General features: G+C 49.5%; 2 protein-coding genes across 8 annotated transcripts in view; one reads left to right on the forward strand and one right to left on the reverse strand.

The window, feature by feature from the left end:
- The window catches only part of DCUN1D2 (defective in cullin neddylation 1 domain containing 2), a 40,522-nt gene extending 39,564 nt beyond the window's left edge, over nucleotides 1-958 (reverse strand). The window contains exon 1 of one of the 3 annotated variants that reach the window (XM_050767050.1): nucleotides 683-958. In XM_050767050.1, the coding sequence (XP_050623007.1) occupies nucleotides 683-685 (3 nt within the window). In that variant the 5' untranslated portion in view covers nucleotides 686-958. Of the gene's footprint in view, nucleotides 1-443; nucleotides 461-682 lie in introns of those variants that run through there. The other 2 variants (XM_050767052.1, XM_050767051.1) reach the window with 2 other exon arrangements.
- TMCO3 (transmembrane and coiled-coil domains 3) overlaps nucleotides 852-25,716 on the forward strand; it is a 61,164-nt gene continuing 36,299 nt past the window's right edge. For 2 of the 5 annotated variants that reach the window (XM_050767015.1, XM_050767010.1), the window contains exons 1-8: nucleotides 1,096-1,328; nucleotides 5,184-5,250; nucleotides 6,130-6,652; nucleotides 9,882-10,061; nucleotides 12,122-12,313; nucleotides 13,914-14,042; nucleotides 15,647-15,739; nucleotides 23,490-23,676. In XM_050767015.1, the coding sequence (XP_050622972.1) occupies nucleotides 6,209-6,652; nucleotides 9,882-10,061; nucleotides 12,122-12,313; nucleotides 13,914-14,042; nucleotides 15,647-15,739; nucleotides 23,490-23,676 (1,225 nt within the window). In that variant the 5' untranslated portion in view covers nucleotides 1,096-1,328; nucleotides 5,184-5,250; nucleotides 6,130-6,208. Of the gene's footprint in view, nucleotides 964-1,066; nucleotides 1,329-5,183; nucleotides 5,251-6,129; nucleotides 6,653-9,881; nucleotides 10,062-12,121; nucleotides 12,314-13,913; nucleotides 14,043-15,646; nucleotides 15,740-23,489; nucleotides 23,677-25,716 lie in introns of those variants that run through there. The other 3 variants (XM_050767011.1, XM_050767012.1, XM_050767014.1) reach the window with 3 other exon arrangements.

Raw genomic sequence — 25,716 nt, forward strand, 5'->3', positions numbered from 1 at the left:
CAAAATCACGCCCGACCCAGCACCAGTCACCCCCAGCAGCACCCTGCTGGCCTCTGAATGGATGTGGACTGAATAAATCCCATCCATCACCATGGTTTCCACCACATTTCAAACTGATGTGCACCTCCAGCAGCCTCACTCCTGGGCTGCAGAACTCTACCAGCTCCACAGACGCACAGCTAGGGCCACGCTACAGCCCCCTCCAGACCCCGCTGGAGCCCCGCTGCGCCTCCCCTTCCCCTCCCAGCGGCAGGGCCTCCCCCGCGAATCTGCGCTTCTGGTGCATTCCTTCCTTGCGCTGTTTTGGTCAACAGCCTCAGGATCTGCACAGACGCCCGCAGGAGCAGCCGAGCCCTCGCCTGCCTCGACTGCCCGTTTCGGAGCCGCCCTGGGAAGCCCGCGGCCTGGGTTCCCGCTCGGGCCCGACCCCTGCCCCGCGGCACCTGCCCTCCGCTCACTCTCCGTCGTCCCTCGCGGCTCCGGGTCAAACCCGCGCTCCCCGCGGTCCCGCGCCTCCGACGCCGCCGCTCCCGCTCGCGGGCCCCGGCGCGCTCCTCCCTCGGATCCGCCCGGAACGCCCCGCGCAGCTCGCTGGGCTCGGCCTCCCTAGTCCAGCGCACCGACCTTGGCGCCCGACCCCGACCCCGACCCCGACCGGCAGAGGCGACGCCGGCCCACCTACCATCTCCCCCGCGCCGCCGGCGTCTCGCCGGCCCCGGCCTTCTGCGCAGGCGCGGCGGCCGCTCCGCCCTCGTCCTCGGACCGCCGCGGCCCTGGGCTACGGGGCACTGGCGGGAGCCGGCCGCGGGGACTCCCATTCCCGGCATGCTCAGCGCCGCCCGGGGGTCGACGGGAGCTCGCGTCCCGTCGCCCCTGCGCGTCCCGGCCTTTACTAGGGCCTTGGCTCGCCCCTGCGGAGTCCGACGCCGCCCTGCAGCTCCCAGGCCCCGCGCCGGCCGGCAGGTTCTCTTGGAAGGAAGTGGGCGGTGGGTCGGTGCACGGAACTCCACCTCCCGACGTGCCCTGCGCCGCCCACGGCTGACGGGACCCGCCCCCGCCCCGCCTCTTAAAGGGGGCCGTAAGTGCGGCTGGGCCGGAGTCCCGGGCGGCGGTGCTGGGCGAGGGAGGTGCTGGGCAGGGCGGCGGCCGCTCCCTCCCGGCCCTGGTCCCGCCTGGGAAGGGATGCAGGGAAGCCCTTGGGCGCTGCGCTCCGAGGCAGGAGACGGCGTCCCCCTCCGCCCCTCGACTCCTGGTGCCTCAGAGCCCGGCCCAGGCCGCGGAACGGTGATGCTCGGGCCGGACGGGCGGGCGCGGCCTCCTGCGTCCCGGTGAGCGCCAGGCCCGTCCATCCGGGGCTCTTTCCCGGGGGTCCCCTTCCTTCCCTCCCTCCCTGGGGCTCCCCTCCCCTCTCCCCCTCCCCGGAGCCCCCTTCCCTTCCTCCCTTCCCAGTGGTCCCCTTCCTTCCGTCCTTCCTTCCTTCCTTCCTTCCTTCCTTCCTTCCTTCCTTCCCCTTCCCCTTCCTTCCTTCCTTCCTTCCCCTTCCTTCCGTCCTTCCTTCCTTCCTTCCTTCCTTCCTTCCCTTCCTTCCTTCCTTCCCTCCTTCCCTCCCTCCCTCCCTCCCTCCCTCCTTCCTTCCTTCCTTCCTTCCTTCCTTCCCTCCTTCCCTCCCTGGGGCTCCCCTCCCTTCTCTCCCTCCCCGGGGCTCCCCTTCCTCCCTTACCAGTGGTCCCTTTCCTTCCTTCCTTCCTTCCCTCCCTGGGGCTCCCCTCCCCTCTCTCCCTCCCCTCTCCCTCCCCGGGGCTCCCCTTCCCTTTCTCCCTTCCCAGTGGTCCCCTTCCTTCCTTCCCTCCCCGGGACTCCCTTCCCCTCTCTCTTTCCTCGGGGCTCCCCTTCCTTCCCTCCCTTTCCGGGGCTCCCCTTCTCTTGCAAGTGCTGTCTCCCGGGGTCGGGTGGTCTCTGTGGCCTGGGGTCCCGCTCCTCCAGGCCTTGCCCAGGCGCTCTTCGCCGAGGCCCACGTTCTAACCTGGAATGGGACCTGCGTTCCCATCCTGGCCGCGCGGGTGGACTCGGGGCCTCCAGGGCGGGCGGCGGAGATGCAGCCCTGTCCCTGGCACCCCTCCTGTGGCTCCTAACGGCTCCTGGTGTTGTCCATGAGGCGGGGTGTGGACGCCTGCGCAGGGAAACAAGATCGCTACGCATCGGGTCCTTATTCACTGCCTGTTTTTCTGATTGTTCTGTCTTCCAAATTTATCTTATTTACCGGTTTTTCCAAAAGGAGTGTCTTAATGTTTGGAGTACTTAGTGAAATATTTGTGGCTTTTTTTCCTACAGGCTTGACTTAAATATTCTGAAGCTTTTTTGTTGTTGTTGAAACAGAGTTTTGCTGTCGCCCAGGCTGGAGTGCAGGGGCTGGTCCAAGGCTCAAGCGATTCTCCCGCCTCAGCCTCCCCAGGAGCTGGGGCCACAGAGGGCACCACGCCCGACTAATTACTTCATTTTTAATAGAGACGGGGTCTTGCTATGTTACCCAGGCTGGTCTCTAACTCCTGGCCTCAAGCATTCGCCCACCTCAGCCTCCCAGAGCGCTGGGAATACAGATAATTGTGGCATAATACAGCAGTGGCATGAACCACCGCACCTGGCCTTAGGTAGAATTTGAAAACCTTTTCATTTTGAGATGGTTGTAGATTCATATGAAGTTGTAAGGAGTAATACAGAGAAATCCTGCAGAGTGCCTTTATCCTGTTTTCTCCAATAGTAGCACCGTGCAAAACCATAGTATACGCAGGAAATTTTCTTTGATCAAATCCCCTGACCTGTTGAGATCACACCACCTATACACGCACTAGTGAGTGTGAATCTACGCCTGTGTGTCTTTTCAATAAAATTGAGATTTTTTTTCACTTAGCCTTGAGATACATCCACATTGTTATGTGTATCAATAGCTCAAGATACAGAAATTCTAAGAATTCATTATTAAAAAAGTAATCCCAGCACTTTGGGAGGCTTAGGCGGGTGGATCACCTGAGGTCAGGAGTTTGAGACCAGCCTGGCCAACATGGCGAAACACCATCTCTATTAAAAATACAAAAATTAGCTGCGTGTGGTGGTGGGCACCTGTAATTCTAGCTACTCGGGAGGCTGAGGCAGGAGAATCGCTTGCACCCGGGAGGCAAAGGTTGCAGTGAGCCAAGATCATGACACTGCACTTGAGCCTGAGTGGCAAGAGCAAAACTCCGTCTCAAACAACAACAATAAAAAACACATTACAGGAATCCAAAGTGTCTTTTTAATAATTAGAACAGCTAAAGATGTTTACTAATTTACTCAAAAAACATGCTACAATTTAGTAGTCCATAGGATTTTGGAGGCAAGTTTGAAGGTAAAATGAGATGAGTTTGAATAAAGGGTGATTTGTATTTTAAGGGTCCATAAATAATTTGTTTCATGTTATGAGTAAGTTTCAGTGGGATATTTTAGTATAACTACAACTAAAATCCTCAAAGATTTCTCATAAAAATTAATAGGTCCCTTAGAGGGACAACTGATTTTAGGAACCTGATTGAGGAAGGAACCAGAAATGAACATAGAGGTGTCATTCACACATGAGCTGTGTGGAAACTTATTTTTCTGAAGCATAAAATCCGTCAAAGAATCACTTTTTGGGATTTTTTTGGGGAACTGGGAAGTATGAGCTAAGCATCTCAAATTTCTGTCTTGGTTCTGGAAAATACTAAAAGTGCACTTCTGAAGTAGCTGTTGATTTCTTTAGCTCCCTTGGACCAACCGAGAGAAGCTTAGCAATTGAGTGAGTCATTAAAATAACAGCTCAGCTATATGGCTAGGCGTGACTAAATGATTGCCTCATTGTTTGTTTTTAAGGTGGTAAATGTGTGCTTAAGTTGTACACGTGTACTTAAAGTTGTATTGAAACTAACATAAAATTGAGTGATTGGAACAGCACATTATCATTTATTCTACCATGTAGGAAGTTACCTGTTCTAGGTAAGCGAATTCTCCGTGGAGTGTGCTTCACCTTTTGGGAGTCAGTCTCCAAGAATGTTTTAAAGGCCGGGCGCGGTGGCTCAAGCCTGTAATCCCAGCACTTTGGGAGGCCGAGACGGGCGGATCACGAGGTCAGGAGATCAAGACCATCCTGGCTAACACGGTGAAACCCCGTCTCTACTAAAAAATACAAAAAAACTAGCCGGGCGAGGTGGCAGGCGCCTGTAGTCCCAGCTACTCGGGAGGCTGAGGCAGGAGAATGGTGTAAACTCGGGCGGCGGAGCTTGCAGTGAGCTGAGATCCGGCCACTGCACTCCAGCCTGGGCGACAGAGCGAGACTCCGTCTCAAAAAAAAAAAAAAAAAAAAAAAAAAAAAAAGAATGTTTTAAAATTGAACACTTTCTAACCAGAATATAGTCTTTTCTTGGTGACTTTTGCTTGTGATTCTGATCAGTGACGCCTGTCGTGGCCCTCACTGAGTGGTCTGGCCTCCAGGCTTTTTGAGTTCTCCTGTTTGTTTTGCATCAGGTTTGTCTCTTTCTGCCATTTCGTGGTTTGGGCAGAATGCTGCCTCCGGAAATGCCTGGTCCTTACTTTTGCTGCAGCTAACCTGCCTTGCCTGGGAAACTGGATTAAACCAATTAGAATTTGGGTTAGCAGTGGAAAGTATAGATATATAGATACACCTTTTAGTAACCAGGTTTCCAGGTCGGGGAATCTTTGGAATATGTGATGGTTGAGTAGGAATTCCTGACTAACATTCCATTGGATGCTGCTATGAAGAATGGTTAGGTTAATATTTTGTTGTTGTTTGCTTTAAACCGTAAATCTGCGTAAGTGGTAGGTGTTGGTTTTATTGCCTTTTTTGGCTCCTTGTGACTGGTGAGCTCCTAGAGGCCAAATTCCACTGACTAGTTTATTACTCCTTCCTTCCACAGTCTCAGTTTCCCGCCTCTAAGCTCATTCTGCCTTAGTGACCTTTGCTGGCTGCTGTCTCCACCTGCTTTCTAAACAGTGCTCCTGTCTGGGCACCCTGCCCTGCCCCTGCTCATCACCACCCGGACGCCACGGCTGCAGCCACGCTGAAACCGTCCGCATTCCCCAAGCAGTAATGTTCAGAAAGCAGGTTTCTGTCTGTGCTATTCCTTGCCAGAATGAATTAATATATATTGTTTTAGGTCTTCCTAAAGAAAGAAAGAGAAGGAGACTGAATTGGGATGATAACAGAAAGTTCTAGAGATCCAGGTATTGTGACATACATATATATATTTATTTATTTAATTCTTGACATCTTGGTAGCACTTGACTGTAGACTGACTTTGGAAATGTGGCAAAATTTCATATGATTTTAGGAAGCCTACAGAGCTAACATTAGCTCAGAAGATTTCGTTTCTGGAGTGATGTTGAGCGTGATGTCCCCAGGCAGCCCTCTGACCTGTGAGGGGAAGTTGATGGTATTGATAACATGCTGTCTCTTTTTTTTTTTTTTTTTTTTTTTTTTTTTTTTTTGAGCTGGAGTTTTGCTCTTGTTACCCAAGCTGGAGTACAATGGTGTGATCTGGGCTTACTGCAACCTCTGCCTGCCGGGTTCCAGCGATTCTCTTACCTCAGCCTCCTGAGTAGCTGGGATTACAGGCGTGTGCCACCAGGCCCGTATTTTTAGTAGAAACGGAGTTTCACCATGTTAACCAGGCTGGTCTCAAACTCCTGACCTCAGGTGATCTGCCTGCCTTGGCTTCCCAAAGTGCTGGGATTACAGGCATAAGCCACCATGCCTGGCCAACATGGACTCTCTTAAATAGACTTGTTTTCTGTCTTTTGGACTTGGTAGAGTTTGTAGAGATACGAGGCTGTGTTCTCAAAAAAAAAAAAAAATTACCTTTAATCCTTTCTGTAAAGATGTAACTGACCTTTAATCATCTCAGCCCTTCACAAGGCACCATACAAGGTGCATCAGCATTCAGTATTTGATTTTAATCTCAGTGCGATAGTTTAGATGTTGATATTTATGTAGGAAAAATGGTATTTTCTTCAGAAAGGTATCAGTTTTCCGGATCTGATTATTTAATATTTCGATCACTAGTAATGAATCATTGTTTATATGTGACAATAACTCTTTTTCAGCTGAAATGTGTATCTGAAATGCAAGCTCACCGGGGCAGAGACCTGTGGATTGCCGTACGCTGCCCTCCGACCCCGGATCATGAAGGTGTTGGGAAGAAGCTTCTTCTGGGTGCTGTTTCCGGTCCTTCCCTGGGCAGTGCAGCCTGTGGAGCATGAGGAGGTGGCGCAGCGTGTGATCAAACTGCACCGCGGGCGAGGGGCGACCGCCACTCAGAGCCGCCAGTGGGTCCGGGACAGCTGCAGGAAGCTCTCAGGGCTTCTCCGCCAGAAGAATGCGGTTCTGAACAAACTGAAAAATGCAATTGGAGCAGTGGAGAAAGACGTGGGCCTGTCAGATGAAGAGAAACTGTTTCAGGTGCACACATTTGAAATATTCCAGAAAGAGTTGAATGAAAGTGAAAATTCCGTGTTCCAAGCCATCTATGGACTGCAGAGAGCCCTGCAGGGGGATTACAAAGATGTGGTGAACATGAAGGAGAGCAGCCGGCAGCGCCTGGAGGCCCTGAGAGAGGCTGCAATAAAGGTCAGTCCTAGAGAGGGAGAGGGAGGGAGGAAAGGAGGGAGGGAGGGAGAGAGAGAGAGAGGTGAAGAGAGAGGGAGAGTGCATGCCCACATCCGCATCCTAGAGAGAACCCACCTGGAGCTGTGGGAGCAGATGGGAAGGGAAGGTGTGAGTGCGGCTGATGCCTCTCAGGTGTTGTCTTTCATAGGAAATCACATCTAGAAAAGTCTCTCATGTGAGGGAGAATCTTTTCTTTTGCATAATACTGTAGTTCTTACTTCTAGGAGCCACTCTCATACTTTTCTCTATGGAGAAATCCCCTGGTAATTCAAAAAGTTACTCAAGTTGTCCTAGTAAACTGATGTAGAAATAAATATAACTTAAATCAGCATTTTGATGAGTTTCTGACAGGAGTTCCTTTTAGTGTGAAGTTTGACTTTTCTTCAGTGTCATACATCGAAGATAAAAATATTAAAATTAGTTTTAAACTAATGTATGCATTTAAAATTAAGGACTTTGACCAAGGGTGCTTTTAAAATGATGAGAAGTTTCTGAACTTATTGCATCAGATGTTGTATTATCTATTTACATTTTTTAAAGCCATCATTTCTTGAGTACCTCTTCTATGGCAAGCATCATGCCAAGCCCTTTCTTTTTTTTTTTTTTACCGAGACAGAGTCTCGCTCTGTCGCCCAGGCTGGAGTGCAGTGGCCGGATCTCAGCTCACTGCAAGCTCCGCCTCCCGGGTTTACGCCATTCTCCCGCCTCAGCCTCCCAGGCCCTTTCAATGTGTAAAGTATTGTGTCATCTTCATAGAAAAACCTGTGGTATTATTACACAGCATCAACATGAGAGAAAATACAGACATTAAACTTTTTTTACCAAAATATATTTTGGAGGAGAGAAATATCATCAGGCAAATGGATAAATCAAGGTTTTCAATAATACTGATTCATTCGTCTTCCCTGTGTGATATGTGCATGAGCTGCTGTGACCCTGTGTACAGTGGAGACATGAAGATCCATTGGTAGGGTCCAGATGTGTGGTGGTTTTATTGTAGAGAAAAAACATGAGTTTGAGTAACATTGGCTACCAATATGCACAGTTCATAACACATCAACAGTATTTTAACATACACTAGTTGTTATTTCCTGTGCCGAGATTCTCCAGGTGCTGGTAAACCAGCTATACTAGCCCTCCAGTCACGTGCTCGACCTGCAGCTGTGTGATAGACCTGCAGCTACGTATCAGATCTGCAGTTGTATGTCAGTCAAACCTGCAGCTCTGTGATAGGCCCCCGGCTGTGTGCTACACCTATAGCTGTGTGTCAGGTCTGCTAGACCTGCAGCTGTGCATCAAACCTGCAGCTGTGTGAGACCTGCAGCTCTGTGAGACCAGCTGTGTGCAAGACCTACAGCTGTGTGTGAGACCTGCAGCTGAGTGAGACCAGCTGTGTGAGACCAGCTGTGTGAGACCTGCAGCTCTGTGAGACCTGCAGCTCTGTGAGACCAGCTGTGTGCGAGACCTGTAGCTGTGTGTGAGACCTGCAGCTGAGTGAGACCAGCTGCGTGTGAGACCAGCTGTGTGTTAGACCTGCAGCTGTGTGAGACCTGCAGCTCTGTGAGACCAGCTGTGTGCGAGACCTGTAGCTGTGTGTGAGACCTGCAGCTGAGTGAGACCAGCTGCGTGTGAGACCAGCTGTGTGAGACCTGCAGCTGTGTGAGACCTGCAGCTCTGTGAGACCAGCTGTGTGCGAGACCTGTAGCTGTGTGTGAGACCTGCAGCTGAGTGAGACCAGCTGCGTGTGAGACCAGCTGTGTGAGACCTGCAGCTGTGTGAGACCTGCAGCTCTGTGAGACCAGCTGTGTGCGAGACCTGTAGCTGTGTGTGAGACCTGCAGCTGAGTGAGACCAGCTGCGTGTGAGACCAGCTGTGTGAGACCTGCAGCTGTGTGAGACCTGCAGCTCTGTGAGACCAGCTGTGTGCGAGACCTGTAGCTGTGTGTGAGACCTGCAGCTGAGTGAGACCAGCTGTGTGTGAGACCAGCTGTGTGTTAGACCTGCAGCTGTGTGAGACCAGCTGTGTGTTAGACCTGCAGCTGTGTGAGACCAGCTGTGTGTTAGGCATGCAGCGGTGTGAGACCTGCAGCTGTGTGAGACCAGCAGCTGTGTGAGACCAGCTGTGTGCCAGACCTGCAGCTGTATGAGACCTGCACCTGTGTGAGACCTCAGCTGTCCAAGACCTACAGCTGTGTGTTACACTTGCAGCTGTGGGACACCCGCAGCTATGTGTGAGACCTGCTGTGTGAGACCTCAGCTGTGTGAGACCTGCAGCTATGTGTGAGACCTCAGCTGTGTGAGACCTGCAGCTGTGTGAGACCTGCAGCTGTGTGAGACCTAGCTGTGTGAGACCCGCAGCTGTGTGAGACCTCAGCTGTGTGAGACCCGCAGCTGTGTGAGACGTCAGCTGTGTGAGACGTCAGCTGTGTGAGACCTCAGCTGTGTGAGACGTTAGCTGTGTGAGACCTGCAGCTATGTGTGAGACCTGCAGCTGTGTGAGACCTCAGCTGTGTGAGACCTGCAGCTCTTTGTCAGTGGCATCAGATGATGTCTCGTGACTACTTGGTAATTGAGGCAGTGATGTTCTTCTAGACTCTGGTCCTCTCTGCTCTGGCCTATGTCCCACCCCTTTAGCTAAGAATAAATGTTTAAAAGTAAGGTTATTGATAAAATATAGTTGTGTAAAATACATTACTAAATTCTATTGTCAGCATCACCCATCAGTTCTTCAAATGATTAATGCTGTTGGTTTCTACATGTGTTTTGGAACAGTTTTCCCTTGTAACTTGAATTTGACTGTGCATTGAATTTAGGTGGTAGTTCCACATTCAGGTCTCACATCTGGTTTTAAAGTACTGCTGCACTCACACACGATAGGCCTGGAGCACAGTCACTATTGAGTCAATGAGTTTAGTGTGGATGGATGACCTACAGATACTACATTTACTTTTGTGTAACAAATGTTTCTTACATGTATTCATGTACATACACAAAAAACTTTCCCTAAACATTTGGTTAAGGTCAGTTGTGTTTGAATAACTAGGACACGTGACTTCCCTAGCTGACCAGAGTTAAGTTATTGACGTATGAACAGGGACATTTGACAAAGAAAGCAGGAGGACTGATTAAGAAAGTCATGTCATAGCTTATTTCTTAATATAGCTCACTCTTCTTTTCTTGCAAATGATTAGGAAGAAACAGAATATATGGAACTTCTAGCAGCAGAAAAACATCAAGTTGAAGCCCTTAAAAATATGCAACATCAAAACCAAAGTTTATCCATGCTCGACGAGATTCTTGAAGATGTAAGAAAGGCAGCAGATCGTCTGGAGGAAGAGATAGAGGAACACGCTTTCGACGACAACAAATCAGTAAGCGTTCCCGAACAGCTGCTGCTTCACCCCCGAGCCGCTCGCTGATCGGAAGACGTGTTGTTGAAATTGTTCACATGTATGTTTTTAGTGTAGATTGAAAATGAAGACAAACTAAGACGCTTCTCAGTCATAGAGAAAATAATTTGGTCTTGTAGAAGTCAGCTAATTATCCTTTACTTTAACACCGACAGTCAGTTCCGCTCCTCAGCAGCTTGTCTGCATTTTTCCAGAGGCCAGATGGATTGGGACACTGGGCCTCTGGTCTCAGGACAGCCTGGACAGTGGGTTTTAATGCTGATCTACTGGGACGTTAGCAGAAACGGGTCCCAATCCAGACCCCAGGAGAGAGTTCTTGGATCAGGGTGAGTCCATAGAGTAAAGTGAAAGCAAGTTTATTAAGAAAGTAATCGGCCGGGCGTGGTGGCTCACGCCTGTAATCCCAGCACTTTGGGAGGCCGAGGTGGGCGGATCACAAGGTCAGGAGATCGAGACCATGGTGAAACCCCGTCTCTACTAAAAATAGAAAAAATTAGCCGGGCGCAGGGGCGGGCGCCTGTAGTCCCAGCTACTCGGGAGGCTGAGGCAGGAGAATGGCGTGAACCCGGGAGGCGGAGCTTGCAGTGAGCCGAGATCGCGCCACTGCACTCCAGCCTGGGCGACAGAGCGAGACTCCGTCTCAAAAAAAAAAAAAAAAAAAAAAGAAAGTAAAGAAACAAAAAAAAAGGCAACTCCATAGGCAGAGCAGCCCTGAGGGCTATTTTTATGATTATTTATTGATTACATGCTAAGCCAGGAGTTGGTTATTCATGAATTTTCTGGGAAAGGGGTGGCATTTCCTAGAATGGAGGGTTCCTCCTGTTTTAGACCACATAGGGTAACTTCCAGATGTTGCCATGGCATTTGGAAGCTGTCATGGCGCTGGTGGGAGTGTCATTTCACATGCTAATGGATTCTAATTATGTTCAGTGAGCAGTGAGGACAACCAGAGGCCACTTTCATTGCCTTCTTGGTTTTGGTGGGTTTTGGCCGGCTTCTTTACTGCATCCTGTTTTGTCAGCAGAGTCTTTGTGGCCTGTATCTTGTGATACCAATCTTGCCAACCTCCTGTCTCATCCTGTGACTAAGAATGCCTGTCCCTGAAATGCAGCCCAGTAGGTTTCATCCTCATTTCGCGCTGCTTGTGTTCAAGATGGAGTTGCTTTGGTTTGAACACCTGTAACGGGAACAGTGAACTTCTTACAGAAAATGATCTTCATCTGTGAAGCAGGAATTCAGGCTGCTCTTTTGTTGTAGCATGTTTAAGATTCTAAGAAAAAAAGTGGGACTGATGGTGAAAATTGACTGTGGGTCTTGATGAGGACTCATGAAAGGGTTGGGTAATAAAAACAAATCAGAAAAAGATTAGAGAAGAAACCGGAGAGAATAAAAATAGAGTAGAAGAAACAAGGTGTTTTAAAAATCTACTAATTATGGAATTAGAGGAGAACTCATAAGTATTTTAAGGGCTATGAATTTCTTGAAAGAATGGTAAACTAGGCCGGGCGCGGTGGCTCAAGCCTGTAATCCCAGCACTTAGGGAGGCCGAGGCGGGCGGATCACAAGGTCAGGAGATCGAGACCATCCTGGCTAACATGGTGAAACCCCATCTCTACTAAAAAAAATACAAAAAACTAGCCGGGCGAGGTGGCGGGTGCCTGTAGTCCCAGCTACTCGGGAGGCTGAGGCAGGAGAATGGCGTGAACCCGGGGGGGCGGAGTTTGCAGTGAGCCGAGATCGCGCCACTGCACTCCAGCCTGGGTGACAGAGTGAGACTCCGTCTCAAAAAAAAAAAAAAAAGAAAAAAAAAAAAAAAAAAAAGAATGGTAAACTAGATCTTGGAAAGTAGCAGAAATCCTAAACCTATCCATTCTTAAATTACTTCTTTAATTGAAAAGTCATAATTCACTGCTAATGAACATTGATTGATACATTTTTAACATTCTTCTGTGTAGCATTCATTCCCTAAAAATTGAAAGCATTTAATGGATTTTAATTGCATAATACTATTATTCTTGCAGGTCAAGGGGGTCAATTTTGAGGCAGTTCTGAGGGTGGAGGAAGAAGAGGCCAATTCTAAGCAAAATATAACAAAACGAGAAGTGGAGGACGACTTGGGCCTTAGCATGCTGATTGACTCCCAGAACAACCAGTATATTCTGACCAAGCCCAGAGACTCAACCATCCCCCGTGCGGATCACCACTTTATAAAGGTAGTGAGTCATGGCGGGATGCCCACCTTTCCCCTCCTTCCGGGTTCATGGTGTCAGTACGACCAAGCTTTATCCTCCGAACATGATACTGAGGTGCACAGCCTTCCGTCTAACAGATTTTACTAGAATTCCCTGCATTTTCTGTGATTTGAGGCATCTTCCCTTAATTTCTATTTTTTTTTTCTAAAGGAATAGGATACTTTAATATTTAAAATGAAAGTTAATTTTGTCTTGGGGAATTTGGAAGACTTTGAAATTAGGAGTTACTGTAATGGGATTAAAACTTTAGTCATCTAAAAACTGTTTTCACTAAAATTAAAAATCCTTAAAAGGCAGAGAGGTCTTGGCTAAGGAGTTGTATGTGGCTTCATGTAACCCTGGGGTACAGAGCATGAAAACCCATTCAGCAGTGCCTGGCCTTCCAGATGGAACTGGATTCAGACCTGTTTCCTCCCAGGAACTCGGTCTAGACAAAGGCTATGCAGGGAGGTACTTGAAGCTGAGAGCATCGTGGTTCGGGTGGTCACTCAGGAGAGAGTGGCTTGGCCGTGACAGGTGCAGCCCCTCAGGGAAGCTTGGTACACTGTGTACACTGTCAGGTCTCCAGCAGAGACTGGAGGTTTGTACAGGAGCAGAAACCAAGCCAGAGAATCTAGGCTCAAAGATGGTGCTGTTTCAGGCGAGAGGAAGAGGACCAGCCAGAGAGAGAGGTGGACACGATGGAGTGGGTTCCGTGAGGACTGGGGCTGCCGAGTGATGCTGTCAGGGCCCTCCAAGAAGGGGCGGAGATCTCTGTAAGGCTATTCTTTCTCCCTTTGTAATGAATAGGCAATTTCTAGGGAGAGGTTTTGAGACTGTAAGTATCCTGCTCCTTGCTGACCTTCAGGGCTGCAGGCGCAGCAGTGCCAGCACCCACTAAAGATCCTGCCTGCACCCGTCATGGCGAAGCCATGTGAATTACAATTTGGACACCAGCACTGAGAGTCTCCCAGATTAGAAAACTCAGTGGAATTCTAGGACTCAGAATTCTTAGAACACTCTTAAGGGGCTTAAGCAAAACAAAAAGTTTGCTAGACAGTCAGCATCCACGTGCTCTGCATCCTCAGTTCAACCAACCATGGATGAAAATATTCAGAAAAAAGACTGAAGAATAACAAGACAATAAAAAATACAAACAAAATATGACAACAATTTCCATTGTGTAGGCATCATGAGTAATCTAGTAGAGGTGCTTTAAAGTATACAGGAGGATGTGCTGGGTTACATGCACATACCATTCCGTTTGGAATCAGAGACTTAGCATCTGAGGATCCTGGTACGGGGGCTGGGGAGGATCCTGGAACCACTGTCCCAAGGATGCTAAGGGGTGACTGTAATCTTTAGGCCATGAAAAACTCACTCCATCTATTCCCAGAATACACTCTTCATGTTTTCAGCTTCTCTGGAACCCTCAGCATGAGGAAAATCGGTGGTTTTGTCTTCACCCTTCATTCCCATCAGATGAAATCAGGGAACTACATCCTGTTCTGCGTCTCAGCCAGCCAGCCCTCTTCCTATCATGTTATCTTACACGTTTCTTATTTATTTGATTCTTCTTCAGGACATTGTTACCATAGGAATGCTGTCCTTGCCTTGTGGCTGGCTATGTACAGCCATAGGATTGCCTACAATGTTTGGTTATATTATTTGTGGTGTACTTCTAGGACCTTCAGGACTGAATAGTATTAAGGTAAGAACAAAATTTAGTTGTTTTGGTATCTGTTTAACAGAACATAAAAAGAGAATTCCTGAAGACTAAAAAGTGTTGAATGTGATTAATGAAGATACCAGCTTTGTATAAACCATTTCAAAGAAGATGTCCTTTCAGGTGTCATGGGAAGTCTCTGAACCCTCAGGAAGTCGCTGTGCCTGTTACTGAAGGGGCGGTGTTACTGGAGACAACGACCCTGCTCGTTTCTGTTAGTTTTAAGGAGTCCATTTCCAGTAACATGCTGGGCCAGGTTGTTCAGACCGCCCTTCATGTGCCGAATACAACCAAAGTGCTGCATTCACTGTATTTTTTTTTTTTTTGAGACAGAGTCTCGCACTGTCACCCAGGCTGGAGTGCAATGATGCAATCTTGGCTCACTGCAACCTCCACCTCCCGGGTTCATGTGATTCTCCTGCCTCAGCCTCCTGAGTAGCTGGGATTACAGGTGCGCACCACCACACCTGGCTAATTTTTTGTATTTTTAGTAGAGACGGGGTTTCACTATGTCAGTCTTGAACTCCTGACCTCGTCATCTGCCCACCTCGGCCTCCCAGGGTGTTGAGATTACAGGTGTGAGCCCATTGACCATGCCCGGCCCACTAACTATCTTTAAGCATCTCACTCACAACACATGGGAAAGTCGATGAGCCCCAGTCGAGGCAGCGGGCAGTGGGGCTGTTTGCTAGGCCCCGTCACGCTGATGGCACTTCTGACAGGGAGGAAAGGTTCCTGAGCTTCCAACTGTCTCCCCGCAACACTCACAGTGCGAGCAGCGTGGAGAGCGGGTGCCAGAGTGGGTGCCGTGAGTCCCACCGTGGGGAGGCGTGTCAAGGGGTGGGACGGGGAGAAGTGCAGCCTGCTCCCTCCAAGCCTTTTTCCCTCTGCTGCTGGTGGAGCCTGGGACCAGGCCCAGGAGCCCCAGGGCTTTCTCCAGACTGCAGGGCGGCAGGAGGGGTCTGAGGAGCTCCAGCCCCGGCTGGTGAAGAGGAGCGCGCCCAGCACCCTGGGCTTGGGGAGCAGCTGGCTGGCAGGGGAGCTGCAAGCCCACATGTGGGGGCTCCCAGGACAGGGCTCGCTTTGGCAGAATGGCCTCTGGGAAGAACGGCTATTTCAATTTGGTTTTTGGAGTAGGTCTTTTTCACGTGATTCAAGTATGAAACACCAGAGGTGAAAAATCACTTCCTGCCCTTTGCAAATAAAAGCAAATACAAATTTCTTTCCTTCTTTTTCTTAATAGCAAAGGTGCTCATAAACCAAGAAATAAGTTGAAATAGCTGAGTAATATATACAACTGGATGCTGTAAAAATTATAATTCTTAATAAATCAGCTAAATCATGGAAAATAATGTAATTATAAATAGACCAAGATAAAAATCAGAGCACATACTAGCCAAAGGGAGAAGTGGTTAATGGAAGAAGTATACTGTGTGATTACTCTGTGTGTGTGTGTGTGTGTGTGTGTGTGTGTGTGTGTGTTTTGGATACTTCCACCAGGCATACTAGGACATGATTGTTTAGTTAAGTATACTTAATATGTTAAACCTGTAAAATTATATGGTTTGATTTTTTTGTGTGTTTTTCAGTCTATTGTGCAAGTGGAGACATTAGGAGAATTTGGGGTGTTTTTTACTCTTTTTCTTGTTGGCCTAGAATTTTCTCCAGAAAAGCTAAGAAAGGTAAGGACCTCATCAACCCATTACTGCCTCTAAGGGACTTCACATCATGTGGTTTTGGTTCATATACTTTTAACATTTGTTGATGAATTCACTATCAAATTAAATGTTTTTAGAATAGAATATGGTATTTCAGTTTGATGTTATTTTTGAAACAAAATCAGAGAGATGAAGAACATCAGGTTTGAAAGCGTAGAAATTCAATGAAGAATTGGCATTAGGCTTCTCGTGCCTAACTTCAGGAGGGATCTGGAAAGTAACGTGTGTGGACTTTAACAGATGGTCCCTCCCAGAAGGTGGCAAGTCTGTTAGAGGGTCAGATGTCATAAAGGTTGCATATTCAGCGTGTTACCCTAGAAGAAACTTTGTAAATTGGAAGTGAGTTAATTTTTTTTTTTTTTTTTTTGAGACGGAGTCTTGCTGTGTCACCCAGGCTGGAGTGCAATGGCCAGATCTCGGCTCACTGCAAGCTCCGCCTCCCGGGTTCACGCCATTCTCCTGCCTCAGCCTCCCGAGTAGCTGGGACTACAGGCACCCGCCACCTCGCCCGGCTAGTTTTTTTTTTGTATTTTTTATTAGAGACGGGGTTTCACCGTGTTAGCCAGGATGGTCTCGATCTCCTGACCTCGTGATCCGCCCGTCTCGGCCTCCCAAAGTGCTGGGATTACAGGCTTGAGCCACCGCGCCCGGCCGGAAGTGAGTTAATTAAAAAACACTTTGTTTTTCCACGGACACGCACAGAAGGGGAAAGTAGCTGATGAAAGGCTAGGGTGGGGAGAGAGAAAATGAACACTGTTGGTAACAAAAAAGAACCCTGTGAATTAAGATCAGATACCATTTTGCCTACAGTGCTAGCTGGAAAACTAATATCAACTTAGCAAAAGTTTTTAAGCGGATATGAGCTGTAATAGGCATTCTTGAACCAGATTCATGAGAATCACAGCTGTACACCCTTTTCGTTTTGTTGGTTTTTTTTCCATGAAAGACTTGGTCATTTTAAACAAAGTGACTTAATTTACAGTGTCTGGTTTGCCTAATCACTCAGCCCTCTCGTGTTGTATTTTTTTTTTAATTTTAATTTTTTTTTACTTCAATAGGTTTTTTGGGAACAGGTGGTGTTTGGTTACATGAATAAGTTCTTTCGTGGTGATCTGTGAGATTTTGGTGCACCCATCACCAGAGCAGTGTACAGTGCACCCAATGTGTAGTCTTTTATCCCTCACCACTCCCCACCCTTTCCCCCAATCCCCAAAGTCGAGCGTGTCATTCTTACGCGTTTGTGTCCTGGTAGCTTAGCTCCCGCCTAGGAGTGAGATCATAGGATGTTTGATTTTTCATTCCTGAGTTACTGCACTTAGAATAATGGTCTCCAGGCCGGGCGCGGTGGCTCAAGCCTGTAATCCCACCACTTTGGGAGGCCGAGACGGGTGGATCACGAGGTCAGGAGATCGAGACCATCCTGGCTAACCCAGTGAAACCCCGTCTCTACTAAAAAATACAAAAAACTAGCCAGGCGAGGTGGCGGGTGCCTGTAGTCCCAGCTACTCGGGAGGCTGAGGCAGGAGAATGGCATGAAACCGGGAGGCGGAGCTTGCGGTGAGCTGAGATCCGGCCACTGCACTCCAGCCTGGGCGACAGAGCGAGACTCTGTCTCAAAAAAAAAAAAAAAGAATAATGGTCTCCAGTTGCATCCAGGTTGCTGCAAATACCCCTATTTTGCTCCTTTTTATGGCTGAGTAGTATTCCATGGTATATATAATACCACATTTTTTATTGGTGGGCATTTGGGCTGGTTCCATGTTTTTGCAATTGCAAATTGTGCTGCTCTAAACATGTGTATGCAAGTATCTTCTTCACATAATGACTTCTTTTCCCCTAGAAGTGGGATTGCTGGATCAAATGGTACATCTACTTTTAGTTCTCTGAGGAACCTCCACGCTGTTTGCGTTGGTGGTTGTACTAGTTTACATTCCCACCAGCAGAGCAGAAGTGTTCCCCTTTCACCACATCCCTGCCAACATCTCTTCATTTTTTGGTTATGGCCATTCTTGGAGGAGTAAGATGGTATCACATTGTAGTTTTGATTTGCATTTCCCTGATCATTAGTGATGTTCAGCATTTTTTATGTTTGTTGGCCATTTGTCTATCTTCTTTAGAGAATTGTCTATTCATGTTCTTAGCCCACTTTTGGATAGGATTGTTTCTTTTTTTTCTTGCTGACTTTTTTGAGTTCTTTGTCGATTCTGGATATTAGTCGTTTGTCGGATGTATAGATTGTGGAGATTTTCTCCAGCTCTTTGGATTTGTACACTCTTTTTGGAAAGCTGTCTAGCAGTTTGACCTTAGAGCTTTAAGATGTGCATATGCGCCCAGTAGTTCTTCTAGGTCTCTCTCCAAAGGAAAGAATCAAACATAAGTTTTTTAAAAATTTAGCCACAAAAGGTTTCACCTCCTCATTGTAAATCTTTAAGAAACAGCGGAACCAGTCCCGAGTGTCTAACGGCCAGTTGAACTGTGGCATGACTGCTGATGGAGTGTTAGGCAGCCACTGCAAAGTCGCAGGAGCATCAGCAGCAAAGCAAACTATCGGTTAGAATGCTAAACTTGAGGGAAAGCAGGAGCATGTAATGTGACCGCGGCGATGTAGAAGCAGCACCGGCACGTGGGGGAAAGTGGGAAATAAACGACGACCGCGGCAATGTAAAAGCAGCACCAGCACGTGGGGGAAAGTGGGGAATGAACGACGACCGCGGCGATGTAAAAGCAGCACCAGCACGTGGGGGAAAGTGGGGAATGAACGACGACCGCGGCGATGTAAAAGCAGCACCAGCACGTGGGGGAAAGTGGGGAATGAACGACGACCGCGGCGATGTAAAAGCAGCACCAGCACGTGGGGGAAAGTGGGGAATGAACGACGACCGCGGCGATGTAAAAGCAGCACCAGCACGTGGGGGAAAGTGGGGAATGAACGACGACCGCGGCGATGTAAAAGCAGCACCAGCACGTGGGGGAAAGTGGGGAATGAACGACGACCGCGGCGATGTAAAAGCAGCACCAGCACGTGGGGGAAAGTGGGGAATGAACGATGACTGCGGCGATGTAAAAGCAGCACCAGCACGTGGGGGAAAGTGGGGAATGAACGACGACCGCGGCGATGTAAAAGCAGCACCAGCACGTGGGGGAAAGTGGGAAATGAACGTGCCGGGTCACCATGGTGACTTCTGGTTTCTTCTCCGTATTTTCCAAATTTTCTGTAATAAGCCGTCAATACTTTATCATTATAAGGAAAAATAAACTTTTCTTTTAAAATCTTGTGTTTACTTTCAGAAGTTCACTCTGATCTCACTGGCATGTTTTTCTTTATACTCTCGTCCCATTTGCTTCCTCAGTTCATCCTCTTACCTAGAACTTTTTGTTTTCTTTACCCTTCTGTTTTTCCACTAAAAGCTCCGTTTGTCCATCTTCTCATTGCTCTCCCTGTCCTGTGAACACTCCTGAAGACACACAGCCTCATAAGGCGTTCTGAATTAACTTTAGGGTGTTCTCCAGGTACTTGGCATCTTTTTATATTTCTTGTAAATTGTTAATTTCTAAGCTCAGTGATTAAAGAGAAGTCACCACTCTCCTGGGTCCCAAGGAAAAGCGGTGCCATCCTTGCCGTTAACCCTGTGGAGGGAGTGTTATGGGGGGAGGGTGAGGGGCCGTGGGCCGCGTGGCTGCCTGGCCTGTGGAGGAGCCTGTTATGGGGGGGTAAGGAGGTGTGGCTGTCCAGTGCCCTGTCTCACCAGTGTCCCACGAGTCTCCGTAAAAACATGAGGCCTCCATTTCATGGTGCAGCATGGGCGTGTGTGTGTGCGTGTGTGTATCTGTGTGTGTGTAATTTAGGGACGTTTACAGCAAAGGGCAATTTAGGGCAGACCCTAGGGGAGGTGGGAGGGCGACATTCTGGCTATGCGGCAGAGCCTCAACAAGGTACTTACTGCCTGGACATGTGCTTCCTCTCCTATACAGTGAGGGATCTAGAAGACTCCGGTGTCTTCTGGCCCTGTGTTTTCATAGTTTGTATTTTTCTCCACTACAGTATTCACAGTTAATAAAAAATAATATTGTATAACGTAACATTAAGATAATTGTAAGCAGCGTGAGAACGTGCTTCATCAGGGCTGCTGTCATCTCAGTGGCGCTTCCGAGGGTTTGCACCCGGTTCTGAAGTGCCTGCTTGGTGGTGTAGACTCAGGGGCTCGGCAGGAGCCTGGCGTTCCCTGTTAGGAAGTTGTGCTCAGCTGCCCTGCGTGGTGACAGTCAGATGATGGAAGGACACTGGTTTGGGACTCAGGAGACATCTGTGAAACTCCTTGTTGACCCCGATTGAGTGGCGCTGGGCAGGGTTCCTTCTGTGTCTGGGATGTGCGGGTGTCTCGGCGCTGACGAGAGTCTCCCGGTCCGAACTCCTCCTCTCACCCTTGCTGAGCCTGTGCTGCTGTCCCCAGCGGGAACCCTCGGAGTCTGGCCCCACCCTGGTTCATGGAGATGGCATCCCTGGTTCACGGAGACATGACTAAGCAATGTGTTTATTTTCCCCTTTTTATTACTCAGGTGTAATATCTGGCCGAGCTTTAGAACAGCGTGAGATACCCGGAGTCACTTTTCTGAACTGAGGAGCCTCCTGCCACGTGGGTTAGCTTGCACACCCCACTTGTGGGTGGGAAAATAATTTCCTTGGGTTTTTGAAATGTTAATACTTGCCAGAAGGCCCCTCTTAGGACTTCTAAAGATATGATTAGAAACTACTCGGAACGCCAAAGCCCCGAAACCGCGTCGTGCATCGTGCTGAGGAAAGCTGCCCGCTCAGTTCTCTCCCTTGTCACCGCTTGCTCTTCTAGCCGGACTTCAACTGTTCCTTAAACTTGATCACTTAAGAATCTGTCAGTTTCTGCCTCTCTCTAGATCGTTCATAGAGTCATTGGGGTTGGAGTTTCATTTACTTCTGTCTTGTATCTTCTCTGTCCTAACTGCAAACACCTGTTGAGCACCTGCGGCGTTCCGGGCCCTTCAGGGGCTGCTGGGTGAGGCAGGGTGTAACGTAGATGTGCCTCTACCCTGTGGCTTGTATTGTGGGATTTCAGGAGAATGTGTCTTAGAAGAGGAAGAAGAAGACAGCTGAAGAGGTGGTATTTGAGGCTGGGGTCCTAGTGCAGAGGAAGCCGGGGGTGCCAAGGGGCCTCCTGTCAGTGCCTCCTGATGTCCAGTGCCTCCTGACCTCCAGTGCCTCCTGACCTCCCGTGCCTCCTGACGTCCAGTGCCTCCTGACCTCCTGTGCCTCCTGACCTCCAGTGCCTCCTGACCTCCAGTGCCTCCTGACCTCCCGTGCCTCCTGACCTCCAGTGCCTCCTGACCTCCCGTGCCTCCTGACGTCCAGTGCCTCCTGACCTCCAGTGCCTCCTGACCTCCAGTGCGCATGCAGCCACCTGGGGGCTTGCTGACCCACAGATTCTGACCTGGATGTGCCTGCAGGTGGGGCTTCTGATGCGTGCACAGGTCCCATGTTGAACGGGAAGTTTCTTCCTCTCACCTGTGCCCCTGTGGCCTTTCCTGGAGCTGTTTCCCACGGTGGTGTCTCAACACCTTGCTCCCAGGGCCCTCCTGGCTGGAATGTGCAGTAACACAAGATAATAAGGTCAGGTAAGGTTCACCCTGGTGATGACCTCAGAGATAACAGTCTTGCCTGTTCTCTATAGATGTGGAAACTAAAGCTAGAGAGATTGCTACCCACTTGGCGCACGGCGAGTTAGCAGCAGATCAGGCCTCAACTCCGTGTGTCCCTTGAGGGTTGGGAAGACCCTGAATCAGAGCTGGTTAACACTGCTCACAGGAGTAACCCCCGAGCCCATGGCCGCCTCAGGCTGCAGCCAGCATGGACGGCATAGTGTTTCCATTGCTCCTCGGCTGTGATATTCGGAAGAGGAAGGGTGTGAGATATGTGTGGATGGCACAATGTTTCCATTGCTCCTCAGCTGTGATATTCGGGTGTGAGATGCGCGTGGACGGCACGGTGTTTCCATCGCTCCTCAGCTGTGATATTCGGGTGTGAGATGCGCGTGGACGGCACAGTGTTTCCATCGCTCCTCAGCTGTGATATTCAGGTGTGAGATGCGCGTGGACGGCACAGTATTTCCATCGCTCCTCGGCTGTCATATTCGGGTGTGAAATGTGCATGGACGGCACAGTGTTTCCATTGCTCCTCGGCTGTGATACTCGGAAGAGGAAGGGTATGAGATGCACGTGGACCGCACGGTGTTTCCATTGCTCCTCGGCTGTCATATTTGGGTGTGAAATGTGCGTGGACGGCATGGTGTTTCCATTGCTCCTCGGCTGTGATACTCAGAAGAGGAAGGGTGTAAGTGCGTGTGGACCGCACAGTGTTTCCATTGCTCCTTGGCTGTGATATTCGGGTGTGAGATGCGCTCTGTGATAACCATCACGATTGCCAAGCATAGGAAGTAGAGAAAAGAAATTCAGAAGCAGCCGTTGTGGGACCGACCCTTCCCTTCTTTGTGGAAGGAGAGAGGGGACCGAGCAGAGTAGAGACTTATCGAGTCTCCGCAGCCCAGAGCTGTTTGGTGGCATCTGCCGGCCTCCTATCACGTGGCCTCTCGGTGTTCAGATGAAGTGAGCCTGGGGCCTCGTGGGGTTGGAAGGCACTGTGGTTCCCCTCCGGGTGCCTTGGAAGCTCCATGGTGGACAAACAGGCCAACGGGTCACAGCTGTGGGAGACTGGGGCGTATCTGCTCATTTTCCTGATTCTCAAAAAGAAAAGTTGTAATTTTGCAAGAAGTGTTGTTTTTCACCAAGAACTAGCTGGGGAGGGAAAAGCTCACATGCTCCAAAGCGCCCAAGGTACACTGGGGCTGGCGGGCTTGGCGGGCGCGCCCCCCGGAGCTGCCTGTGTACATTGGGGCTGGCAGGCTCCTTGGGTGGGCCCCCCGGAATCGCCTGTGTCCAGCTGCTCCATGACGCCTGTGTTTAGCCACACAGCCCCTGCATCCCTTCCTTCTAGGACCCCCGACCCCAACTTTCACTTTCCATAGAAGGCCTGGAATCAGGGAACTGATGCTTATTTTGACTAGGACCATGCAGTGAGGAGAAAACGATGTGAATGAGCACTTCAAGTGGGGTAGGAGGAGTTCCAGGTTAATTTCTTTGGTTGATATATCATATTTATGTTTATATAAATAGGTAGCTTTTATTATTTTAGGATTGAAACGTGCTTTCTTCTCCCTTCCCGTCTCATTTAACACAGTGCCGAGTGCACCCTGAGGCACCTGATAGAGCTGCTTTGGTTACCGAGCCGCAGTGCCTGGGTTCACTTCCTGGCTCCAACATTCACTGGCCATGTGGCCTTGCCGAGTCACTTAACCTGTGCGTGCCTCGGTGTTTTCATCTAAAAGTAGGGGAAATTGTCATCTTGAGCTCAAGTTGTTCTGAGGATTAGGTTTTATTTACACTCCTGGGGAGAGAGTGGGTGTGCGTGTATTGTGTGTGTGCAGCCCTGTGGCAGTGCCTGGCACAGAGGAAGCCTTGTGTGAGTACTCACCGTGTTCAGCTGATGACGTTGGATATGTGACCCAGCGTTGCCTCACAAAAGCTCAGCTCTGCCTCCTTTCCTGGGTGCAGAAATGCATGAAGTCTGTGTGGTGTGGTCATTGCCTGTTGTCACTAAAAAGCGTGTGAATCAAACTGTGTTCTCTTTAAGGTGTGGAAGATTTCCTTACAAGGGCCGTGTTACATGACACTGTTGATGATTGCGTTTGGCTTGCTATGGGGGCATCTCCTGCGGATCAAACCCACGCAGAGCGTCTTCATTTCCACCTGTCTGTCCTTGTCGAGCACACCCCTCGTGTCCAGGTTCCTCGTGGGCAGCACTCGGGCTGACAAAGAAGGTAGGTGACGGCGTGTTCCAAGTGTGTGTCTGACTCATGCTCGTGTGTAGGTAACTTTTGGATTCACAGTTGAGGGCCTGTGAGGAAAAATTGCAAGTCTTACTTCCTCTCTGAGGACTTTCCGAACAATTGTGGATGTCAGGGCTTACATTCTGAAAGGAACTGGTGTCCCTGTGAACTCAGGTCCTCCCAACCTCCACTTTTCCACTTGATTAAGAAAAAATGAGGGCCAGAGAGAACTTGGACCAAGATTTTGAAAAGCCAGTCAGCACTGGAAAATGACCTGTGGAATTGGTGGGTTTTAGGAAGTTGCATGTGTTTTGCTGCTTTAATTCTAGCAGGCACTGGGGATGGACCCACTTTCAATACTTTCTTCCTGTGAAATCAAAGGTGCTTTGGTAACTGAAGGTGTTCCCAACTCTTTTGCTTTGGCCTTAGTTTCATCGTATGTATGAAACATTGCCGCCTCTAAGTCGTGACTGTTTAGTGGAAGCTGACTTGCTCAGAAGTCTTGGCAGGACCGTGTCCCTTTGCAGGGAGGCTTGGCAGGTTGCTGTTTCTGACAGCTGCTTACCCACTGGGTAAGCTGTCACTGTTTTGCTCTTATTTTGTAAAAGTCAGTAAAATACAGGGTCGAAATGCCACAGTCACTTCACTGTGATGTTTACCCTGCCCAGAACACACAGGCATAGAAGAGAAAATACAAAAAGAGAAAACCACAGAGGTGTGTCTGACCTCTCCTGTAAACCGACAGGCTCTGTGCCGGCAGCTGAGAGGCTGAGCAGAGCTGGCCATGGGCCGCCGAGCCGGGTGCTGGAGCATGTGGAACCCACGCGTGCCCTCACTGTGGGACCGGCAGTTGGGAAGCATCCCTCTGTGAAGGAAGCAGGGAAAGCTTTTTAAAAATCTGCGGCCTTCTGCTGGGCCTGAGGCACCAGAAGAACACGGATGCAGCCTCCCTGCTAGACGCTGGACAGGCGGCCCCAGCCGTGGGCCTCCTCCGTGCTGGTCCCAGCATCCCTGTGGGCTGGTCCTAGGGTCAGCCCCATCGTGAGACTGGACAGAGGTGGAGGGTCGGGGACCGAGTGAAATGAAAAAAGACCAAGTGGGGACCAGGAACGATGCATGAAAACTGCTGGTTTAGTGGCCTGCACATGGGAACACCCACACCTGCGAAGAAATCTGTGGCTGGAAAAGAGCTGACAGACTCAGCAGTCACCGTGTGAACTGCCCTTGTGGACAGAAAAGCTTAATAAAGACTTCAAAATAAGTGGGCAGTATACACTCAAGAGTCCCAGGGGCCAGGACTGGAGAGGGAGAGGGGTGGAGTGTAGATGGAGAGGATCAGTATATACAGACTCGGTGCCCTAGAGGCTGGAATGTACATGGAGAGGGGTGGAGGGTAGATGGAGAGGGTCAGTATATATAGACTCAGAGCCCCAGGGGCTGGGACTGGAGAGGGGTGGAGGGTAGATGGAGAGGGTCAATATATATAGACACGGTGCCCCAGGGGCCGGGACTGGAAAGAGGACCTGGTGGGTTTTCAGAACTCAAGACAGGAGCCTACCTCCAGCACTGATGGGATAAAGGGAAGTGAGTCCACCCGGCACGTCATGTGCTGCAGCAGAGCGTGAAGTAGAAGGGAACGTCTGAACACCTGGCAGAAAAGACAGGTGGTCTAAAAAGGAACATCAAGTAAATGGGCTGATAGGACATGTCTCCTCGGCAACGTCAGATGGTGGGAGGTAGCGGGTAGGTAACCCACACCCTGGGGAGACAAAGTCATGCCTGCCCAGCGAAATTACCATCCAAGAATAGGGCGTGAAATGCAGGCATTTCTGATGTGCAGAGACCCCAGAGCACCACCCACCCCGCCGTCCCCACAGGGCCCGGACACAGGCCCTGCAGAGGCAGAGCTGGACGTGGAAACAGCAGGGAGACAGAGGGGTCTAGAGGCTGATAAATTCAGTCAGTTATGACTGTTAGAAAAGGAGGTGTTTGAGTGCATTTTTTTTAAAGACCAGGCTAAAACTCTAGATA

The sequence above is a fragment of the Macaca thibetana genome, chromosome 17, assembly GCF_024542745.1.
Source record: "Macaca thibetana thibetana isolate TM-01 chromosome 17, ASM2454274v1, whole genome shotgun sequence".
NCBI lineage: Eukaryota > Metazoa > Chordata > Mammalia > Primates > Cercopithecidae > Macaca > Macaca thibetana.